The 20,921-nt window shown below is 39.8% G+C and overlaps 2 protein-coding genes across 27 annotated transcripts in view; one reads left to right on the top strand and one right to left on the bottom strand.

Moving 5' to 3' along the window:
• Nucleotides 1-2,219, bottom strand: part of FUBP1 (far upstream element binding protein 1) — a 34,354-nt gene extending 32,135 nt beyond the window's left edge. For 22 of the 24 annotated variants that reach the window (XR_009493601.1, XR_003033405.2, XR_009493605.1 and 19 more), the window contains exon 1: nucleotides 1,977-2,201. Coding sequence is in view for 19 of the 24 variants with exons in the window: in XM_024988269.2 (XP_024844037.1) it covers nucleotides 1,977-2,096 (120 nt within the window). In the remaining 5 variants the exon portion in view is untranslated. The other 2 variants (NM_001076846.1, XM_059883876.1) reach the window with 2 other exon arrangements.
• Nucleotides 2,220-2,333: 114 nt separating this feature from the next.
• Nucleotides 2,334-20,921, top strand: part of DNAJB4 (DnaJ heat shock protein family (Hsp40) member B4) — a 43,998-nt gene continuing 25,410 nt past the window's right edge. The window contains exons 1-3 of one of the 3 annotated variants that reach the window (XR_009493812.1): nucleotides 2,355-2,708; nucleotides 4,562-8,887; nucleotides 9,480-9,694. The gene's annotated coding sequence lies outside the window, so the exon portion shown is untranslated. 3 annotated transcript variants of the gene reach the window in all.

Here is a 20,921-nt window from a genome sequence, read left to right as displayed (position 1 = left end):
CCAAACACCTTTCCCTATACTCCACACCTGAATAATCAGACAAACAGCTACAACCAATATATATGGAAGCATTCTCAAATACCATGAGAAGGGGCAATTCAACTCGAATGCTAAACTTGAGAATATCAGATTTAAGATCAATTCTGTAGAAATAATCAAATCACAGCAAAGACACTTGTAAACTCTATTGAAGGACAAGAAATTCATAGTTTGAGGACAATTTCTATATTAAAAAAGCATTCTAACTTGGTATCCACCTTCACTTTTTCTCACCTCATTTTCCACCCTCCTTCCCCACCCAACCCTATCTCCAATGACTTCACTCAGGTTCTCATCTTCCCCCAAACCCCCATACCTTAGTGCATGCTGCTTCTTTATCCACTGGTCAAACTCTCATTCTTTAATGCCTTGCTTAAAATATCAGTCCTTTGGCAGTAGGGTACCCCACTCCCTTGTGATGTGTACAGTACCTGATTCACAGCAGAACTCTATAAATGTTTACAGAACAAATGGACGAATTAACAGTGCCTAAATCTTGTCTACGCTTTGAAAGCATTTATCAGATACTACTACTCTTTTGCATTTGGTTCTTTGACTATATCATGGCTTCCTAGAAAGCAAAAAATCCAATTAACACATTTTAAAAAGTCTCCAGTATCGAAGTATAGTGTATGGAACAAACTGATTCAATATGCTGCTTGAATAAATTAATTTCGGTTGAGTCTTCTCTAAAAACCCCTCTAACAGTGTTGCTGTCATTATATTAACGTTTCAGTCACGATTTTAAACAAGTTCAAAAACAGTAAATAAAAATTAGGTAAACAAATCGAATAATTGGTGTTAATGGTATCCCCCTGTTGACTACCTGGAAAATTTCTGATTATAAACAAGTACAGGTACATTTTTATTTATAATGTGTTCACATTATAAAAATATGAGCCGTATGCTACATCACTACAGATTTAAGGATTTTGAGTCAAATGATCCTTTAATCCAACTAGTTAAAAAGTTAATGAAGTGAACTCCTAATGTTATCAAAACATACCACAAAATTGATTTCTGATTACCATTAGCTTAACACTGTATTCCAAAAATGTCTAGCATCTAATAAGCATCGAATCACAAAGATTCTTACTTTTGCTTTAGACACAAATTCATACCGACTAAATACATTTGAAAATTACATGAAGGTAAAGTTCAAATTAAATCCTAGAGCACAACGTTACTACCTCTTTTCAACAGCTCCCGTTTGGGAAAGAAGTGCCTTCAAGGCAAATGTACGCACCTACGTAATACAAAGAGTCCTGGTCAGTTTACGACTCCGAACTGAGAGGCAGATTCAAACTGAAACTTCGGGTATGAACGACCTGAAGCCATTTTGAGAAGAGGGAAGGAGCCATAGAACACGCGTAAATCCCGCCCTGAGGAAGGATTCCAGCCCGGGATACTAGTGCTCCCTTAATTCTCTTCCTTGAATGTGTGAAAGTGAATGATACCGAAAGATTAACTGCGGGAGAGTTCGAATGGGCTGGAAGCTCTAAAGACTGGTTTAATGACAGGTCCCTTCCCTTACTATGGCTCCTACAGTCCTAGTCCTTTCCCAAACTCATTACTAGAAGCTTCCATACTATTGTGTAAAACTACGCGCGCTTTATCCCATGTAAGTGGATGTTCACTCAGAAGAAAAGGAAATGCTAACTCCTTGGAGAAAAAAGCGCGAGTACCGCAGAAGCGGGAGAATAACCTAAACCCATCTTCGCAGAGCATGCGTTGGGGTTCAAAGTGGCTCATACACTAAGAATACAAAACCCGAATTCCAGCTTATTACCAACGTGGAGAAACGTGAGTCTTCTCACATTTCAGAGGCCGGAAGGGCACTTCTTTCCTCTTCCTAACGCGCGAAGAAGTAGCGGCCTACTCCGCCAGCGGCCAATTACCGTGAGCTGTCGGGATCCCGCCGCGCGGTCCAGACTTACCTGCCGGGCTCTCTGCAGTGCATCTTTGAAAGCATCGTTAACTCCTCCACCACCACCACCGCCGCCTCCGCCACCGGCTGAGCCAGAGGAGGGTGGAGGCACTGTTGAATAGTCTGCCATGCCTACACTACAGTGGCCGCTACCGATTCCTCCCAGTGACCTCTCAGCCAACTGCTAAGAAAGAAAGAAAATGGCGGCCGTCAAGCCTGTATCGCATTCTTGTGCGACCATCGTGCCGTAAAGGGGCGGAGACTAAGAGAAGAAAATCTCGCGACGTTTTGAGGCAACGCGCTGGCTTGAGGGGGTGAGGCTAGAAAAAGGCGAGGAGACATCGCGAGAATTGTCTTTATATTTCGCGAGAATGGAGTTTACTTTGGCACCGCCTCTTTGTGCATCCTTGGGCTAAGGTGGTACGATTTTTCCACTTTGGTGGTGGGTAAAGACTCGAGGGGCGACTGCGGTTCGCTTTAATTTTTGAAAGCCCGGAGGAATGGAGTAGTGTCTTATTGGCCGCCGCCTCAGGGAATAGAGTGGGTGGATTTTCTACCGAGGGTCATTCTGTTGTATCCTTGGGGAAGCATGTGACGTCGACAGGCGCAACGGCGGCGCAACAGTGTCTCGAGAGCGCTGCGGCCGGGAGTGCGCCTGGAAGAGAGCGCGCCCCGGCCGCCGCGAGGTGATGCTGCCGAAAACGTCCGCCCGGCCTAGCGGCAACGCGGCCTGATTTTCAGGGTAGTAAAGTGTCCCTGTATTTTACTTCTAGATTGTCAGTTTGGAGTTTTATCACAATTGGGGATGAATTCAGGCTGGAGGCCTTAGTTCTAGAGTTGATTTTACAAAGGTTTTGTGTAAATATTTTGGATGAGGCTGTGACGATATGATTGCTCATTTCTTTTTTAGAAATGTGATTGTTCCTAAAATGTAGTTTTCGCCGGACTTAGTAACCTAATGTCGTATGTAACCATGGCCAGTTTTATTGAGGTCCTTATAGTTATGAACAGCATCCATTTCTTGACAAATTCTTTGTGGCTTCTTGGCTTCTTAGAAATACTGTCCCAAACCTGTGAGAACTCAAATGTAATTTATTGTCATCTGGGAACTAGGTTGTTATTGTTACGTATTTTCTGTTACCTTCAATTACCAGGTAATTTCCTTTTGGAGCATATCGTCACGCATCATTTACTGCAATAGTAGTAGTAGTAGTTTAGACTCAGTAGTAATAGTTTCAGACACATTACAATGCTTTAGGAGTCTATTACAATGATTGTCTTTGTCTCCCTGCCCCCATTTTTTCCGCTTAGGTAACAAAGAATGAGGTAAAATGAACTTTACCAACTTTGGTATTTTGTGTTTAGTGAATCAGTTCTCAAAGTTTTTGTTTAGTCTCTCAGTCGTGTCTGACTCTTTCGAACTCCATGGCCTGCAGCACGCCAGGCTTCCCTGTGGGTCACCATCTTCAGGAGTTTGCTCAAACTCATGTCTATTGAGTCGGTGATGCCATCCCACCATCTCATCCTCTGTCATCCCCTTCTCCTGCCTGCAATCTTTCCCAGCATCAGGGTCTTTTCCAATGAGTCAGCTCTTTGCAGCAGGTGGCCAAAGTATTGGAACTTCAGCATCAGTACTTCCAATGAATATTCAGGATTATATCCCTTAGGATTGACTGATGTGATCTCCTTACTGTCCAAGGGACTCTCGAGTTTTCTCCAGCACCACAGTTCTGAAGGCATCAGTTCTTTTTTATTGTCCGGCTCTCACATTCGTACATGGCTGCTGGAAAAACCATAACTTTGACTATACAGACCTTTATGGGCAAAGTGATGTCTCTACTTTTTAATATGCTGTTTAGGTTTGTCATTACTTTTCTTCCAAGGAACAAGTGTCTTTTAATTTCATGGCTGCAGTCACTGTCTGCAGTAATTTTGGAACCCAAGAAAATAAAGTCTCACTGTTTCCATCCTTTCCCCATCTATTTCCCATGAAGTGATGGGACCGGATGCCATGATCTTAATTTTTTGAATGTTGAATTTTAAGTTTCATACTTTTTCCATTGCTAGTCTTACAGTAATTGAGAGAAATATGTGCTGCAGTCTTTGTTACGTCTGAAGTTAACGTGTCCATCTGCTCAAGGCCCAAAATAAGTCGGATAACAGTTATATGCGCGCAGTACACGTGGGCCATCATTCTCTTATTATTAGCTTTTCCTACCATCTTACAGCTCTGATTATCTTTTTCAGTGTGCAGCATGGTCATCTATTTCGATATAGGGGAAATTTGTATTTGGAAAAGCAGTGCATGTGTTGGGCTACAGATTTAAGCTTAACCGATAAGAAAATCTAAAAACAGTGTTGGGTGGTATTGCTAAATAGACTTTCTTCAGTTGTTCTTTGAGAAAGTCTGTCCAATAAATGGCAGTCAGTAATTGATTTTTTAATACTTTATTAATTAGACATACACCAGTTAGTCCTTATTGACATAGTTAGAGAATGCTATAATTTACCTCCAAAGAGATTTTATGTATACCACAATTTTAGTTATCTCTAAATATTAAAACATCTATTTCTGCTTTATTGACTGTGTCAAAGCCTTTGACTGTATGGATCACAACAAACTGGAAAATTCTTCAAGAGATGGGAATACCAGACCACCTGACCTGCCTCTTGAGAAACCTGTATGGAGGTTAGGGAGCAACAGTTAGAACTGGACATGGAACAACAGATTGGTTCTAAATAGGAAAAGGAGTACATCAAGGCTGTATATTGTCACCCTGCTTATTTAACTTTTATGCGGAGTACATCATGAGAAATGCTGGGCTGGATGAAACACAAGCTGGAATCAAGATTGCTGGGAGAAATATCAATAACCTCAGATATGCAGATGACACCACCCTTATGGCAGAAAGGGAAGAAGAATTAAAGAGCCTCTTGATGAAAGTGAAAGAGGAGAGTGAAAAAGTTGGCTTAAAGCTCGACAGTCAGAAAACTAAAATCATGGCATCTAGTCCCATCACTTCATGGCAAATAGATGGGGAAACAGTGGCAGACATTATTTTTTTGGGCTCCAAAATCACTGCAGGTGGTGACTGCAGTCATGAAATTAAAAGGTGCTTGTTCCTTGGAAGACAAGCTATGACCAACGTAGACAGCATATTAAAAAGCAGAGACATTACTTTGTCAACAAAGGTCCGTCTAGTCAAGGCTATGGTTTTTCCAGTAGTCATGTATGAATGTGAGAGTTGGACTATAAAGAAAGCTGAGCACTGAAGAATTGATGCTTTTGAACTGTGGTGTTGGAGAAGACTCTTGAGAGTCCCTTGGAGTGCAAAGAGATCCAATCAGTCCATCCTAAAGGAGATCAGTTCTGAGGTTCATTGGAAGGACTGATGTTAAAGCTGATGCTCCAATACTTCAGCCACCTGATGCAAAGAGCTACTCATTTGAAAAGACCCTGATGCTGGGAAAGATTGAGGGCAGGAGGAGAAGGGGACGACAGAGGATGCGATGGCTGGATGGCATCACCGACTCAATGGATATGAGTTTGAGTAAACTCCGGGAGTTGGTAATGGACAGGGAGGCCTGGCGTGCTGCAGTCCATGGGGTAGCAAAGAGTCAGATATGACTGAGTGACTGAACTGAACTGAAATATTAAAAATAACTAAAGACCTCCATTTCTAGGTTGGTTTTTTTTTTTTTTTTTGGTGAAGTCTTCTGGAAGTATGGATTTTTTTTTTTATTTTTTATGGATATTCTAGGATGGACACCATTTGAAATCAGTCAAGACCAGGATTTCTCAGCCTCAGCACTGTTGACACTTTATGACCAGATGCTTTGCTTTGTAGCACTACTGTGCATTGTAGTATGTTTAGCAGCGTCCTTGGCCTCTACCCATGGACGCCAGAAGCACATACCCCCCCATACCAATTATGACAACCAGAAATGTCTCTAGATACTGTAGCTGTCCCCTGGGAGGCAAAATCACTCCACAGTGAGGACCACTGCTGCTGCTTCTAAGTCTCTTCAGTCGTGTCTGACTCTGTACGACTCCATAGACGGCAGCCCACCAGGCTCCACCATCCCTGGGATTCTCCAGGCAAGAACACTGGAGTGGGTTGCCATTTCCTGACCACCGGTTAGCCTTAATAGCTGTCCCTGATTTTCCTTCAAGAAGACGTATTTACCATCCTTCTACATGCCACTACTTTTTACCTCCACTGCTCCTGAGTTACCATCACCACAGTCCTGGGCTGTTATAGTAGCATTTAGATTTTCTGCTTCTACCCTTAACATTTCTTCAGTTTACTTTTAAAAATTATGAAATTTTGTACAGCGAAGTATATAGTTATATACGTAAGTTCTCAAAAGTAACAAGCACCTGTTCATCCACTTTCCAAGAAGAGTCTCCAAGAAACAGACCATTAACAGTACTTTTGAAGCTCAAAGTTGCCTCTACCTAATTGTATTATAATTGTTTCTTCATATAGGAGCTTAAAAGCTTTATTTAAAACATCAGTCAGATAGTCTTACCTATGTCTTTCCTGCTGTACTTTAAATCCTATCTCCTGGAATGGCCTATGGGCTCCATATGATCAGGCTACTATCTAAACACTTGAGCCACCTGGCTGCCCAAGATCATTCCTGCCTCTAGAGTTTTATATTTGCATTTTCCTTTACCTGATTCAGATGTTCTTACGGACCTTCACGTGGATGAATTGTCCTCGTCATTTGGGTCTCAGCTTAGATGTCACCTTAGACCATCTCTGACCTCTGGTTGTGCCATTTTGCAGTTGCTTTCCAATTACCATGTTCTCTTTATAGAATTGATTGAAAACTGTATTATGTTGTAGGTGTTAACTTGTTTACTGTCTCTCTTCTATTAGAATGTTAACTCCTGTATAGCAAGGACTTTGTCTGTCTCTACCATTGACTAGTTCCTAACATGTAGGCTTACATATTTGTTGAATGAATGAATATTGAAGAAAATCCACTTCCACATTTTAGTTGACTCTGTTATCTTGGTCAAGTGAACTTAGCCTCTGTGTCTCAGATTTCTCATCTACATGAGGATCATAATCTGTGTTGGTATCCTCAAATGAGATACCACTGTGAGCACTTCAGAAACCAGGAAATACTATCAAATGGAAATTGGCATTATTAAATGTAGAATTTGTCTTCTGGTATTTCATAATTGGGGCTTCCCAGGTGGCACAGTGGTTAAAGAATCCGCCTGCCAGTGCAGAGGACATAGGAGATGTGGGTTCTATTCCTTAGTCGGGAAGATCCTCTGGAGTAGGAAATGTCAACCCACTCCACTGTACTTGCCTGAAAATCCCATGGACAGAGGAGCCTGGAAGCCTAGAGGCCATGAGGTTGCAAAGATTCAGATACTACTGAAGTGATTTAGCATGCACACTGACCTTAAGCCACTGAACACACATCAGCACATTTCATAAATAGGAAAGGATGATCCATGGTATGCAACTTCTATACACTTTTTGGATTAAACATCTATGTTCAAATCTTAGTTTTTGTAAAAGCCAGGATCCTGAAATAGCAACTGACTTGTGGAAAACTATAACCAATGACTTTTGACTTGGTTATATGTGAGTGAGTTCTGGATCTACTCAGTCTTCAAACTCATTTGTACTTTGCTTGTAACCATGAACTTCCTGATGTTCAAGCTGGTTTTAGAAAAGGCAGAGGAACCAGAGATCAAATTGCCAACATCCGCTGGATCATGGAAAAAGCAAGAGAGTTGCAGAAAAACACAACTATTTCTGCTTTATTGACTAGGCCAAAGCCTTTGACTGTGTGGATCACAATAAACTGTGGAAAATTCTGAAAGAGATGGGAATACCAGGCCACCTGACCTGCCTCTTGAGAAATCTGTATGCAGGTCAGGAAGCAATAGTTAGAACTGGACATGGAAGAACAGACTGGTTCCAAATAGGAAAAGGAGTACATCAAGGCAATATGTTGTCACCCTGCTTATTTAACTTCTATGCAGAGTACATCATGAGAAACGCTGGACTGGAAGAAGCACAAGCTGGAATCAAGATTGTTGGGAGAAATATCAATAACCTCAGATATGCAGATGACACCACCCTTTTGGCAGAAAGTGAAGAGGAACTAAGAAGCCTCTTGATGAAAGTGAAAGTGGAGAGTGAAAAAGTTGGCTTAAAGCTCAACATTCAGAAAATGAAGATCATGGGATCTGGTCCCATCACTTCATGGGAAATAGATGGGGAAACAGTGGAAACAGTGTCAGACTTTATTTTTCTGGGCTCCAAAATCACTGCAGATGGTGACTGCAGCCATGAAATTAAAAGATGCTTACTCCTTGGAAGGAAAGTTATAACCAACCTAGACAGCATATTCAAAAGCAGAGACATTACTTTGCCAACAAAGGTCCGTCTAGTCAAGGCTATGGTTTTTCCAGTGGTCATGTATGGATGTGAGAGTTGGACTGTGAAGAAGGCTGAGCACGGAAGAATTGATGCTTTTGAACTGTGGTGTTGGAGAAGACTCTTGAGAGTCCCTTGGACTGCAAGGAGATCCAACCAGTCCATTCTGAAGGAGATCGGCCCTGGGATTTCTTTGGAGGGAATGATGCTGAAGCTGAAACTCCAGTACTTTGGGCACCTCATGCGAAGAGTTGACTCATTGGAAAAGACTCTGATGCTGGGAGGGATTGGGGGCAGGAGGAGAAGGGGACGACAGAGGATGAGATGGCTGGATGGCATCACTGACTCGATGGACGTGAGTCTGAGTGAACTCTGGGAGTTGGTGATGGACAGGGAGGCCTGGCGTGCTGCAATTCATGAGGTTGCAAAGAGTCGGACACGACTGAGCGACTGAACTGAACTGAAGCTGTAGATAATTTCATTATAATTGATGAAATCAGACTTTTCTTTAGTAAGTTCATTTCCCTTTGCCTAATGTAAATCATCTTAAAAATGGGTGTATAATAGCTAATAATCTAAAACTTGTTTATTGTGCTTTAAGAGATTGGCTAATTGTTCAGCTGAATTATATTTTATAGTCACTGTCAACATAGAAATTAATACTTCATATTTCGTGCTTAGAATGAAACAAATTCAGTGTTTTTAAGCTTATAAAAGTCTTTCCACTATTGAATTTGTTAAATCTGTGTGAAATATTAACAGATTTTTATAGCTCCTGAAGAAAAACAGTCCTTTATGGCTTTTTGGATAGGTGTTTGAGTGGCAAAATTGTAGACTTCTTGCCTCACTTATTATCCATCACCTACATCCAAACAACTCTTAGCCAAAAGGATCTGATAACTTCTGATCTGTGTCATTGGAACCGGGCCTGTACTTTCTGAGTGCACAGTCACAACAGATTCAGGTTAGATATGAGGAAGAAAGTGGCCAATTCAAACTGAAATAAGTGGTCCACAGTGTTATTTTAAGGTATTTGATGGTTAATGTTGTTTTAGGGTATTTGATTATTGGTCTTAATGACTTGTGTATCCTTTCTGATTGAGTTTGTAGGATACTATTTCAGACTGTGTGAATGGAATCAGGAAATACTTTTATTTTAAAGGACAAAGTTGTCAACACAAAGGTAACTTGGGAACTTTGAGGAGAACCACGTTTTGACTAGTGTCTGAAATTGGAGGCAGCTTCATGTAGTGAAAAGAACTCTGGACTTGGTCCGAGAGGATCTATCTAGACTCAGGTCCAACCCATGTGCCCTTTGGTAAGTCACATAACTTCTTCCTTTTACCAGCATACTAAAAAGAGAGAACAGTTTAATCTGTTTTTGAAAAGTAAAAAAAAATTTAAAGTCATATGTTTTTACATAGTGATTTTTGTTTTCTCTCTCAGAAGTATCATCTCACCCTTAGTTTTTAGAAATTTCTTCTCTGATTTGGATGTCAGATTTAATAGCATGTCTTGATTGAAAGGCTGTTAGCAGATTGACAGATCCTCTAGGATTTTGCTGATGACCATTTATTTGCCATAAATCCAGCCTTTTGCCATCCTTGTCATTCCCACCTATTCTTAACTGCAGAGCCCTGGGCCTTTACCCATATCTTTCTCTTTGTCAGGAACACTTCCTCACCTCTTATTTCACTGTTGTCTGTTGAAAATTTTCCATTTTTCCAAAAAACCTGTATAAAACTCTAAAATTTAAAGATTCCTATTTGTTCTCATGTACCATGTCATGGTAATAATACCATAATATCATTTATTGTTTACTTACATTTCACTGTATTGTAAGGTTTATGATAGTAAGGACTATGTCTTTTCCCGTGTCTTTACTGCAAAACACACTCTAAAGTGCTATATACTGGGCACTCTTCTAAGTGCTTTGCATGGGTGCATGGTCAGTCACTTGAGTCATGCCCCACTGTTTGTGACCCTATGGACAGTAGTCCACCAGGCTCCTTATTCCATGGGATTCTCCAGGCAAGAATACTGGAGTGGGTTGCCATGCCCTCCTCCAGGGGATCTTCCCAATCTAGGGATCAAACCCATGTCTGCTGTGTGCAGATTTTTCACTGCTGAGCTACCTGGGAAGGCACCTTTAAGTGCTTTACATATGTTTAATTCATTTATCCGTACAATGGCTTTATGAGGTAGGTGCTATTAATATCTCCATTTTACTGGGGTACAGATGAGTTAACTAACTTGCCCAAGGTCACATGTTAATAAATGTTAGGGCTGAGATTTGAACTCAGGCAGCCTGACTTGGAAAAAAAAGAATCTATTAAAAAGTCAAGTAATGAAATGTATTTCTCTTAATTTCTAGGGTATGAGTCACAAGTTGTCATTTCTTACTTGGATTTTTAAAATATTTGTGTTAGTTTTTATCAAGATGTAGGCTAAAATTCTTCATGGGAAGGCAGCTCTTAATGTAAGGTAATAAAAATATTTAGATTACTTACAGAATTTAAAGAACATGTGTTGTATGTTATAGAAGCTTGTTTTTCTGTATTGCTGATTGCATTGGTGGATTAGTAATATATCTTACTAAAGAACATAGTGCTTTATGGTGTGTGTGTGTATGTGTGTGTGTGTGTATACACCTGTATATTTGATGATGCTGTGTTATTTTTCAAATATATTGTTCAAGGGGTTTATGTATTTGTAGTACGTATCACTAACTAGACTGTTAAGACTCTTCAGGACCAGTTCCAATGATCTTGTCTTTAATTCAGTGGTCGTCTGCAATTGATTACAGGAGATTTTTTTTTAAATGTTAGGGCTGAGCCCCAACTACCACTCCCAGAGATTCTGATTTAACTGGTCTATATCTGTATCTGTAAAAACTGTAAAAATGTTGATTTTTAAAGTGCAGCCCACACTAGAGAACCACGGAAATACAAAGTCTACGTGCTCCATCAGACTTTTGCTTATTTTTAATGCCTTGCAATTTGCCCTCTGGTCGTTACAGGCATATAATCTTAAGAATTCAAGCTCTAGAAACATTTTCTGTTTCTAAACCCTATCAGCTTTTTGAAAAATGTGGATACCTGAGCCCCACCTGGACCTAGTGACTTATATTTTTGGGAAATACACATTTTAAAAAATTAGCATCTTAAGGAAATTCCCTGGCAGTTCAGTGGTTAGGACTTGATACTGTCACTGCCAGAGGCCTGTTCAGTACCTGGTTAGGGAACTAAGATCCCACAAGCCATGGGGCATGGCCAAAAAAAAAAAAGCATCTTAGATTCTTACGTTCATCATAGTTTGAAAACTGACTTTTATACAAAAAAGTATTTAATAAGTATTTGCGTGAGGAGGCTGAATTAAAATTTGTTTCCCCAGATAGACTGTAGTAAATGTTCTGAATTCAGAGATCTTATCCTATCTAGTTTCCCCTCTGCATAAGAGAGGGCTGTGGTTAAGGACTGCATCTTATTCTTTGGCTTGCCCCATCTGGCTTACACTTTTCTGCTGGTAGAAGCCTAAATACTTATTGAATTGAGTTTTATGTGTAATAATAATTTTTATAATTTTCCTGCCAAGCCAGAGCTAAAAACAAATTGTTGAATATGATTATGAATGTTGGGGCCCCTTGAGGCTAAATAGTGCTGAACAGCATCTTCACTCAAACTTTTTCTAAGAACTTAGAAAGATGTTGAGAATCATCTAGTCCATTTCTTTCATTTTATAGTGGAGGAAATTGTGACCCAGACTACTTGAGTGCTGTGTACAAAGTGACAGAATTAATTGCAAGACTAGATTCCTATCCAGTGTTGCTTATTACATGAAATAACTTCTCTTTCGAAGCAGCAGTGATTGGGTTAAGTTTCAGATAGAGGTTTTCTGCTTTTTAGGTACAATGGAAAGAAGAATCTGTGCAGAACCAAAAACATCTTGGTTTTTAAAATTAGGACATCTGCCTTTACTCACATTTACTTGTTAAGATAATTAGAAGATGGAGAATCTTTGCCGGTGAAGTCCTTAACTGCAGATGTGTGGGTATGAGATATAAAACTCATTTGGCATACAATTTTGTTGTTGTTTTTAGTGGAACTTTGCTTCTCTGTCCTGACATTTCCACATCTCTATTTATAGCAGTGATCTCTTTGGAATTTGCCTTCTGATTCTGTTTGTTCTTTTATGTTGCTTCATATTAACTGATATTCTCACTTCATTTTTTAAAAAATGTACTTTTAAAGGACTGGAGAAGGAAAATAAGGAATAAAATCTTTAAAAGTATCTGAAATTACTATTTTCCTGTGACTTAACTATAATATTCTTTATAACATTATATATTATAGTACCTAATGATAGAAATACTAACTTTTCAAGATAGAATGGTAGTTTATTTTCTAAATTTAAAAACATATGAAGTCTACAGTGAATTCCTTTTATCCAGGATAGATATTACTTTGAGTCTTAACAACTTGCTTTTTAAACTGGACTCTGATATAAGTAAAGATCAAGAAATTTTATTTTAGTTAGAACCTTTAAATGGTATACTCTTTAAGGGCAGGAAATGTCGTATTTACTTTTGAGATGAATGTAATATCTGGCATCTAGTGGCTACTTATTAATCTATTAATTTATTCGGTTTAGTCAAAATGCTGGGCATTGTTCTAGGTGTCAGAGATACAGTAGTGAACTAAATAGACAAATATCCTTACCCTCGTGAGTGAATGTTGAATGAAACTGAATCACTTTGGAAGGACTCTTATTTGTTTGTAGGTAGTTATTTACATCAGTCTGAAAAAGAGAATTACCTGGTTGTGCAGTGGTTAGAACTTGGTGCCTTCACTGCTGGGGGCCTGAGTTAGATCTGTGGTCAGGGAACTAAAATCCCATAAAAGTGAGATGCAGCCAAAAGAAAAAAAGAAAAAAAACTTTGAAGGAATGGAAAAGAATAGACTGTAGTTTATTAAGCAGTGTATTGGGGAGTCAGAATGGGAGAAGATACGATCATTCATTATTTAAATATTGATTTCCTAGTGGATGTAAAATTATTTTAAGTAATTACATAATTGCCAGTCTTTGTCATCCTGATTGTCATTTAATTCTTGTGTTTTGTTTGTTGTTGTTCAGTTGCCCAGTCGTGTCCAGCTCTGCAACCGCATGGACTGCAGCATGCCAGGCCTCCCTGCCCCTCCCATCTCCTGAAATTTGCCGAAGTTCATATTCATTACATTGGTGATACCATCCAGCCATTTCATCCTCTGACACTCTCTTCTTCTGCCCTCAGTCTTTGCCATCATCAGGGACTTTTCCAATGAGTTGGCTCTTGCATCAGGTGACCAAAATACTGGAGCTTCAGCTTCAACATCAGTCTTTCCAATGAGTATTCAGGGTTAATTTCCCTTAATCATGCTGTCCAAGGGACTCTCAGGAATCTTCTCCAGTACCACAATTCGAAGGTATCAGTTCTTTGGTGCTCTGCCTCCTTTATAGTCCAGCTCTCACAACCATATGTGACTACATAGGGTTGTGAGAAGACCATAGCCTTACTATGTGGACCTTTGTCGGCAGAGTGATGTCTCTGCTATTCAACACACTGTCTAGGTTTGTCATAGCTTTCCTGTCAAGAAGCAGTTGTCTTATGATTTCATGTATCATCCATATGTCAGGTTCTTGTTTTTCCCGCCTGTCTTTGATTCCCACTTGAAACTCATCCAGACCAGCATTTCTCTTAATGTGCTCAGCATATAGGTTAAATTAACAGGGTGACAGCAGACAACCCTGTCATACGCCTTTCTCAATCCTGAACCAGTCAGTTGTTCGATACAGGGTTCTAACTGTTGCTTCTTGACCCACATACGGGTTTCTGAGGAGACAGGCAAAATGGTCTGGTATTCCCATCTCTTTAAGAGCTTTCCATAGTTTCTTATGATCCACACAGTCAAAGGCTTTAGATAGTCAATGAAACAGAGGTAGAAGTTTTTCTGTTTGTAACCCTGAGTATAATGTTCTGTTTGTAATTCTGAGTAAAGGCCTCAGTTGGAAGCCAGGGAACTTCATAAAAAATCAGATACCACTGAGTGCCTCTGACTGTAGGGCCCAAAACTGCGTACACACCAAAGTTCTAGTTGTTTATTTGTTGTCAGTGTTTCATACCATAGTGTGAGCTCCACAGGGTCTAGTCATCACTGTACCCAAGTACAGAAAATAATGCGTCACATAGTAGATGCTATTAATTACTCAGTCCTTGACCACTCAAAATGCAATTTCCTCCTACTCATAGCTACAGTCTATGAGTACAGTCTACATCTAATCTTCACCCAGACCACTCAAACAATAAAAGCCTTCCATTCCAGTATTCTCTTAAAAAGACTTACTATTTTAGACTCTTCACTAACATACTCTTTCCGTTCTTCTTGTCTTTTGACACTTCCCTTTTTTTTTTCAGTCTTTGTTACTTCCTGGTTTTATTTGCCAGTCCAGGAATTCCCAACTCCCACTGCCCTTTGTCTTTCAGTTATATCCACTGTTTAAAATCCACTCTAAATCACTTGAAAAAGATTTTGGAATTAGATAAGCTTCAATTCATCATTTGCTACCTATGTGTCAAGTTATTTAACCTGGCCATGTTTAATCTTTTTCAAGTCTCATTTTGTTTTTTGTGCTCTAAGGATTGTTACAAAAATTAAATGAGATTTTGGTAACCATATACAATTGCCTGTAAATAATGAAAACCATTACTAAATAATAACTAAAAAATTTAGATGCAGAGTTACTCTTGGGCTGGTTGATTTAGCAGCTCAATAATATATCAGGTATCCATATATATTTTTTTTTCATTTTTTCCCTCTGCCATCCTTAGCATTTGACTTAGTGCACCTCATGATTGCATAATGGTTGTCACAGTTCTCAGTGTTACGTAGGCATGATTGTAAAGTGGAAAAAAGTTTCTTCTCTTTAAAACAACGAAACCACTGAAAAAATTGGTATGGATGATCTTAATTACAAAGCAGAACTAGAGACGCAGATACAGAGAACAAACATGGATACCAAGGGGGAGAAGAGGGGATGGATGAATTGGGAGATGGGGATTGACATGCATACACTATTGATACTATGTATAAAGTAGATAAATAATGAGAACCTACTGTGTAGCACAGGGAACAAATCCAAAAAAGGGGTATATATATACATATATGAATCGCTCTCCAACTCTGGGAGATGGTGGGGCACAGGGAAGACTGGCGTGCAGCAATCCACTGGTTGCAAAGAGTTGGACACAACTTGGTGACTGAACAACAACAACAAAATAGCTGATTCACTTTGCTGAACAGCATAAACTAATACAACATTGCAAAGAAATTATATTCCAATAAAATTTTTTAAAATAATAAAAGCAAGGAGACCTTTCTACTACCTCCACCTCCTTCCAGATGCTGACTGATTAACCTTGTGCTGATCAGATCGGAATCACTGGTTTACTCTAGCAAGTATCATACTTGGCTTTGAATAACTGAGATGCATCTTCTGAGGCTGAGAGAGAGACCCTAACTTGTTAGTAATAGTTACTGTTAGTACTATGTCTGTAAATCTATGACTCTCTGCTTGGACCCTTTTTTTTTTCTTTTTGCTATCTACATTCACTCTAATATAATCTCCTTAGTCTCGAGGTTTTAAAGTTCACTTCTACTGGTTTTTTTGTTTTCCCTCCATAATGCCTCTATGAATATCAAAGAAAGTGAAAGTGAACTCGCTCAGTCATGTCCAACTCTTTGCGACCCCATGAGCTGTAGCCTACCAGGCTCCTCCGCCCATGGGATTCTCCAGGCAAGAATACTGGAGTGGGTTGCCATTTCCTTCTCCAGGGGATCTTCCCCACCCAGGGATTGAACCTGGGTCTCCTGCACAGGAGGCAGATGCTTTAACCTCTGAGTCACCAGGGAAGCCCTATGAATATCAAACTCATATCCAGCTGCCTATTAGACATTACCATTTGTATGGGTAACTGGTATCTTAAACTGAACATGTCCGATACTGAACTCTCCAATTTCCTCATCTAGCTCTTCTATCTTACTATTTTAGTAAATAACAATTCTGTTCTTTTAATTTACTGAAGCTGAAAAACCTTGGAGTCATTATTGATTTCTCTTACATTCCACATCTGATTCACCAGAAAATCCTGACTCTACTTCTAAAATAAATAAAATAGGACCTTCACTACTATATCATGGACGAAATCACTTGGAGTATTATTGTAATACATTCTTAACTGGTCTTCCATCCTTGCCTACCGTCCTTCTGCATTCTAGAAGCCAGAATAATCCCATCATTTTTCTGCATAAAACTCTCCAACGGCTTCTTACTTTCCCTCCATTCAAGGCAAAGTCTTTAGTGACCTGCAAGGCTCAACACCATCTAGGCATCTGTTATTTCTCTGACCATCTCCCAACTCCTTCACCACTCCTACCCTCTAATTATTTTTTAATTTATTTATTGTTGGCTGCACTGAGTCTTCATCGCTGCATGCAGACTTTCTCTAGTGGTGAGTGAGGGCTACCCTCTAGTTGTGGTGTGTGGGCTTCTCATTGCGATGGCTTCTCTTTTGTTGCAGAGCACAGGCTCTAGGCCACAGGCCCAGTAGCTGAGGCTCATAGGCTTAGTTGCACTGTAGCATGTGGGATCTTCCCGGATCAGGGATCAAGCCCTTGTCTTCCCCATTGGTCAATGGATTCTCAACCACTGGACCACCAAGGAAATCCCCTACCCCACCATTCTTAAATAATCAAGCCTCAAAGATTCCTGGCATTCCCTCACTTCTAGATTTTTGTACTTGAAATTTCCCTCTACCGTATTTGTTCTACCCCCCCCCCCCCATATTTATATTGTTTTCCCCTTCTTTCAGGTCAGAGTGCAAATGTTATTTTCTTGGTGAAGCCATTTATGGCCACCCCATCTAAAATTTAAATTCTCTTATTTCCCTTTTGCACTTTATTTTCCTTAGTACCTACCATTATCTAATATTCCATATAGTATTTTAAAAATATTTTAAATTATATCTTCATTAGAATGTAAAGTACATGAGGCAGGAATTTTTGTTCTCAGTTTATCCCCAACACCTAGGAAAGTGCCTTGGCATATGGAAAATCCTTAAAATGTTTATGAAGAAATGAATGTTGATTCATCTTATGGTTTCTGGTTTTGGCTGGGTCCTCAGTGAGACTTAGTAATCCTTTACATGTTTCTGATTAGTTTCCTTCCTAGTTCCCATAACTGCTGTGTCAAACCATCATCCTGCATCAAATGCCCTACTTTTATTCTTAGCTTCTTAGTTGTGGATGTCCTAATCCTCTTGCCTTCAGATTTATGATTTTTTCCTTATTTATTTTCTCTTAGAGCTTTACTTCTGAGTTTGTTCCAATTTCCTCTATTTCAAACCTTCCTCTCTCCTCTGAGACTTGACTTACACAATTATTTCTTTTCTTACGTATTTGTATGTATTTTTATATATCTCATTTTCCTGTTTTTTTCCTCTCTTGACTATCTTAAAATTAACTTATTTGCTGCTGTTGCTGCTAAGTTTTAGCTTCAATTATTTGCTGACTTTTTGTGATCCAGTGGACTGTAGCTTACCGGGTTCCTCTATCCAAGGGATTCTCCAGATAAGAATACTGGAGTGGGTTGCCATGCCCTCCTCCAGCATATCTTCCCAAGGCAGGAATTGAACCCATGTCTCTCATATCTGCATTGTTAGGCGGGTTCTGTGCCACCTGGAAGCCCCAATCCTTCCTTATCCCTACTTTATTACAAGTCTCTCTTCTTCCCTCAGATTATCTTTAAAAGCTTAAATTTACTATTTCATTTTCATATCTCTTATTGTTCAGTTCATATGTATTAAGTTTTTAGAATAATTCTTGCACATAGTTAAGGACTGAGTGCTTACCATGATTAGTTACAACTACTGAAACCAAAATCATTCTCACTCTTGTGGGTACTTTTCTGTCACCCTTCTTGACTTTTCTGTATCCTTCATGAAACACTGTCCTCCTTTTGGTTTTGGGACACCCATGATATCAAGTGATATCAAGATGTTTTCAGCTCCAAGTAACAATTTCTTTAACAATAAGGCCAATGATAGATGATTCCAATATTGGTTCAGGGATGCAACCCAGCCTCTTGCTTTCTTTTTACTCTAGCATTCTCACTGTGTCACAGATGTTTACTTTCAGGGTTGTAAGATAGCAGGCACAATATTTTAATTATCCCAAAGCAGAAAGGCAGTGCTGGGTTTTCTCTTGGGTAGATATCTCTTCATAGGGAAGAGAATCTCCCCCAGGGCATTTCCCTTGCATCTCATTGGCCACCTGTGCACCAGTCACTGGCAAAAGGAAATGTGATTACATGATTGACTTAGACTAACCACTAGTCATTCCCCAGGAGCCAGGGGGAGGCATCAACCTTTCTTGAAGGTTCATTACTCTGGAGGAAACTAGATACCTGTTTTCCAGGAAGAAGATAGGAATGGCTGTTTGGTTCATTATCAGTACTGTCTGCCATACCACTCTCACCTGGTTGATCTCTGAGTGCGACTTCTTAGTGTTTTTCATTTTTTCCCCTTTATTGATGTGTCCCCTAAATACTGGTATCCCAAAGTATTCTGTCTGTGATTCTTTCAAGTGTTGTTTTTTTTTTTTTTAAGATTCTTTTGGTGTGGACCATTTTTAAACTCTTTATTGAATTTGTTACAGTATTGCTTCGGTTTTATGTTTTGCTTTTTGGTCATGAGGCATGTGGAATCTTAGCTCCCTGACAAGGAATCAAACCTGAACCCCCCACACACACATTGGACGGGGGAGTCTTAATCAAGGACCACCAGGGAAGTCCCTCAAATGTGATTCTTTTAATCTTTTAAAATACCACCTGTGTTATGATCTTTTCTAAATCTTTATCTCCAGTGAAGACTTCTTTCCTTTAAAAGCCTGTTTAGAATATCCAGCTGTCTCCTGGACATCTTCATCCACATTAAATTCAATTAAATATTGTGCCAGGTTTTGGGAAGTCAAAAAGTAAATAAACATTGCCCTGTATGATCTTTCATTATAGTTGGAACAAGTTATTCCAACACAGCTAGTACTTAGGAATGCAGTTTTATCAGGCAATAAAATTTTCCAAGTATAGAAGTAGCATAGATGAAGGGGTTATAGGCAACTAAATGGAACTCATCTTTTTCTTCAAATCTACTCTTCCTATATTCTATACTTTCAGTAGTAGCCCAACATTACACATCTTTGGCCTAATAGTTATGATTCTGGGCTTTCACAGATGGTGCCCGGGTTCAATCCCTGGTTGGGGAGGATACTGCAAGCCACATGGCCAAAAAGAAGATGAAGAAGAAACCAGGGCAATCTAAAATCTTTACAAATTCCCCATATAAAGTTGGTTGGTAAATTGTGTGTATTCTACCTCTATCAGATTTACCCAGTTGTCTTTTTATATCATAGTCTTCATACTTTCAGTTCAGTTCAGTTCAGTCACTCAGTCATGTCCGACTCTTTGTGATCCCATGAATCGCAGCACACCAGGCCTCCCTGTCCATCACCAACTCCCAGAGTTCACTCAGAGTCACATCCATTGAGTCAGTGATGCCATCCAGCCATCTCATCCTCTGCCATCCCCTTCTCCTCCTGCCCTCAATCTCTTCCAGCATCAGAGTCTTTTCCAGTGAGTCAGCTCTTCGCATGAGGTGGCCAAAGTACTGGAGTTTCAGCATTAGCATCATTCCTTCCAAAGAAATCCCAGGGCCGATCTCCTTCAGAATGGACTGGTTGGATCTCCTTGCAGTCCAAGGGAGTCTCAAGAGTCTTCTCCAACACCACAGTTCAAAAGCATCAATTCTTCGGCACTCAGCCTTCTTCACAGTCCAACTCTCACATCCATACATGACCACTGGAAAAACCATAGCCTTGACTAGACAGACCTTTGTTGGCAAAGTAATGTCTCTGCTTTTGAATATGCTGTCTAGGTTGGTCATAACTTTCCTTCCAAGGAGTAAGCATCTTTTAATTTCATGGCTGCAGTCACCATCTGCAGTGATTTTGGAGCCCAGAAAAATAAAGTCTGACACTGTTTCCACTGTTTCCCCATCTATTTCCCATGAAGTGATGGGACCAGATCCCATGATCTTCATTTTCTGAATGTTGAGCTTTAAGCCAACTTTTTCACTCTCCACTTTCACTTTCATCAAGAGGCTTTTGAGTTCCTCTTCACTTTCTGCCAAAAGGGTGGTGTCATCTGCATATCTGAGGTGATTGATATTTCTCCCGGCAATCTTGATTCCAGCTTGTGCTTCTTCCAGTCCAGCGTTTCTCATAATGTACTCTGCATAGAAGTTAAATAAGCAGGGTGACAATATACAGCCTTGATGTACTCCTTTTCCTATTTGGAACCAGTCTGTTGTTCATGTCCAGTTCTAACTGTTGCTTCCTGACCTGCATACAGATTTCTCAAGAGGCAGGTCAGGTGGCCTGGTATTCCCATCTCTTTCA

This window comes from Bos taurus, chromosome 3 (assembly GCF_002263795.3).
Source record: "Bos taurus isolate L1 Dominette 01449 registration number 42190680 breed Hereford chromosome 3, ARS-UCD2.0, whole genome shotgun sequence".
Taxonomy (NCBI): domain Eukaryota; kingdom Metazoa; phylum Chordata; class Mammalia; order Artiodactyla; family Bovidae; genus Bos; species Bos taurus.
This window is presented reverse-complemented; position numbering and strand designations above follow the sequence as displayed.